The following is a 2,946-nucleotide window of genomic DNA, read 5'->3' as shown; positions in this document are numbered from 1 at the left end:
ACCTTGGTTCATCTCTCTCAGTCACCACTGAGCCATGAATGCTTGTTTTTGCAATTTTTTTCTGTTATGTTTAATTCTTTGATGTTTCTTGATGAAAGATTATAATGAATGGAATATCTTAGGTTATAACAGCGAAACCTGGTCAAGGTTTGGAAGAGCCAGCAGAGGGCCAGGAAGTAGAGTCCACAGGTGAGTTTTCCAACAGCCAAACGTTGTAAAGATTCAGTTATGGGGACCAACCTGCTTCACCTAGTCCAGAACTGAATTGAGATGACCATAGAGATGTAAATCTTTGTGAAAAATGGAAAGACTTGTCCATCAGCAGTACCTAAAAGTGAGCTTGGTAAAAGGAATGTTTAGTAGCAATCACTTTAAGTTTTAGCCTATGGCATACCTTGTTTCAGAGGGATGTTTTCATGCATTGTTTTTCCTTTTTTTTTTCTTTTGAAAACACATATTTTGTAAAAAAATGATGTTAAATCTTTATCAATGATATTGAGGAGATAGCAAATTGGCAAAATAAAATTGTAGCTCTAATAAGAGATTAGGTAAATATAGGTGGGAAGATGGTAATTTTTCAGTAAATGTTTAGGGTAGCCTTCACCCCCAGCAGCCAACATGGGTCATGTTCGGACCAAGACCGTGAAGAACATGGCGCGGGTCATCATCGAAAAGTACTACACCCGCCTGGGCAACGACTTCCACACCAACAAGCGCGTGTGTGAGGAGATCGCCATCATCCCCAGCAAGAAACTCCGCAACAAGATCACCGGATATGTTACTCATCTGATGAAGCACATCCAGAGCGGCCCTGTGAGAGGTATCTCCACCAAGTTGCAGGAAGAAGAAAGAGAAAGGAGGGATAACTATGTCCCTGAGGTCTCTGCTTTGGATCAGGAGATCATTGAAGTGGACCCTGATACCAAAGAAATGTTGAAACTCCTGGACTTTCGCAATTTGTCCAACCTGCAAGTTACCCAGCCCATGGTTGGGATGAACTGCAAAACACCAAGAGGAGCTGTTTAATGTTTACTTTTGTGTTCTTTGCAATAAACTTGGGAACCCCCCAGAAAAAACAATGTTTAGGGTAGTAGAACACAGCAGATGGCGATTGTGATCTATAACTTTTTAAAAGCATTCAATCCCCTAAGGTTGTTCCTAGAACTCTGAGGGGAGAAGTAGCAACTGTTTTATTTAGGGTCCTACAGCAAATCACTCTCCTGATTCAAAATAAGTCAGGGAAAGAAATCAGCTATAAAGTTACCTGAGAATTTAGTATATGCTTAAAAAGAAAATCAAGCTACCAGGAATTCATAACTTCATGTACACTTCCATCTTTTCATTCCACAATCCATATGGAAAATTTTGTTTTGCCATTGGTTAAGAATTTTTTTCTGAGTAGAAAACATCTGCCTTGCACATTTTTGGCTACAATATTCCATGGAGTTTTCTTTTTGGGGTCTCTTTCAGGAGGTGATTGTTAGATTCTTTCAATGATTAATTTTATCCTCTGATTCTCTAATATCTGGACAGTTCTCCTTGATAATTTCCTGGAATATGGTGTCTAGACTCTTTTTCTGATCATGGCTCTCAGGCAGTCCAATAATTCTCAAATTATCTCTCCTGGATCTGTTTTCCAGTTCAGTTGTCTTTCCAATGAGGTATTTCACATTTTCTTCTATTTTTTTTCATTCTTTTGATTCTGTTTGACTGATTCCTGGTGTCTCATCGATTCATTATCTTCAAACTGTCCAATTTTTACTTGTTTTCTTCAGTAAGATTATACACCTTTTTTTTTTTCCATTTGGCCAAATGAATTTTTTAAGCAATTGTTTTCTTCAATCTTTGTGCTTCCTTTTCCAAGCTGCTGATTCTTTTTTCATAATTTTCTTGTGTTGCTTTCATTTCTCTCCAAATTTTTCCTTTACCTCTGTCAATTGATTTTTAAAAATCCCTTTTGAGCTCTTCCAAGAAGTCTTTTTGTTCTTGAGACAAATTCATCTTCCCTCTTGAGGCTTCACATGTAGGCAGTTTGAGAGTCTTATCCTCATCTCTGTTTGTGTTTGCTTCTTCCTGTCTACACAGAAGCTCTCAATGGTAAGAGCTCTTTTTTGTTTCTTACTCATATTTCAGCCTATTTATTTATTTGTTTGTTTGTTTGTTTATTTATTTATTTATTAAATCTGAGGTCTGCTCTGGGTGCATCAGGATCCCTGTTTCAATCTTCTTGTGCTGTCACTGGCTTTCTACACTGAAGCCTCTATGGCTTATAGATTTCTTACCACCCTGAGCTTTCTTGAGCAGGCTGGGATGGCCAGGCCTGGTTCTGCCTGTCCTGTGGGTGGCCCTCAGCTGGCAGCTTTCCTTCCCTGCTGGTGCTGGTGGGTTTCACCACTGGCCTGCTGTGCCAACAGCTTGCTGATACAGGGTCCAGGGGCCTCAGTTGCTTGGCTGTGGTAGCTTCTTGCTGATTTGCCCACCCCCTCCACACTTTACTGAATTTAGTGTGCTGTGTCTCCCTTTTGCCTGAGTGAGACCGACCTTTCCTGAAGTCTTCTAAGTTATCTCTGGTTGGGAGATTGTGTCTCTCTGTCTCTTTGCAGGTTCTGTAGTTTCAGAATTCGTCCAGAGGCTTGATTTAATGTTCTTTTTTTTTGGTGAGGCATTTGAGGTTAAGTGACTTGCCCAGGATCACACAGCTAGTAAGTGTCAAGTGTCTGAGGTCAGATTTGAACTCAGGTCCTCCTGGAGTCAGGAGGTGCTCTATCCACTGTGCCATCTAGCTGCCTCGATTTAATGTTCTTTTTGAGGGAACCAAAGGAGAGCTCAGGCAAATCACTTGCTTTTCTCCACAATCTTAGCTCTGCCTCCCTGACATGCACATTTTACAAGTAATTTTAAACATATTGGACCTATTATCCAACTTATTTTTTACCCATCAGATAC

General features: G+C 40.2%; 1 protein-coding gene across 1 annotated transcript; it reads left to right on the top strand.

The window, feature by feature from the left end:
- Positions 1–618: 618 nt before the first annotated feature.
- LOC122732744 (40S ribosomal protein S17-like) lies at positions 619–1,026 on the top strand. Its single transcript, XM_043973105.1, has one exon. The coding sequence runs from the start codon at positions 619–621 to the stop codon at positions 1,024–1,026; it is 408 nt and encodes a 135-aa protein (XP_043829040.1).
- The last annotated feature ends 1,920 nt before the right edge of the window (positions 1,027–2,946 follow it).

This window comes from Dromiciops gliroides, chromosome 6, assembly GCF_019393635.1.
Source record: "Dromiciops gliroides isolate mDroGli1 chromosome 6, mDroGli1.pri, whole genome shotgun sequence".
In the NCBI taxonomy this organism is placed as follows: domain Eukaryota; kingdom Metazoa; phylum Chordata; class Mammalia; order Microbiotheria; family Microbiotheriidae; genus Dromiciops; species Dromiciops gliroides.
The sequence above is the reverse complement of the archived record's forward strand: the minus strand, read 5'-3'. Positions and strand labels throughout refer to the sequence as shown.

What these genes read in the sequence shown, in the direction of transcription:
- LOC122732744 (XM_043973105.1), top strand. Translation starts at nt 619, where the DNA reads ATGGGTCATGTTCGGACCAAGACCGTGAAGAACATGGCGCGGGTCATC.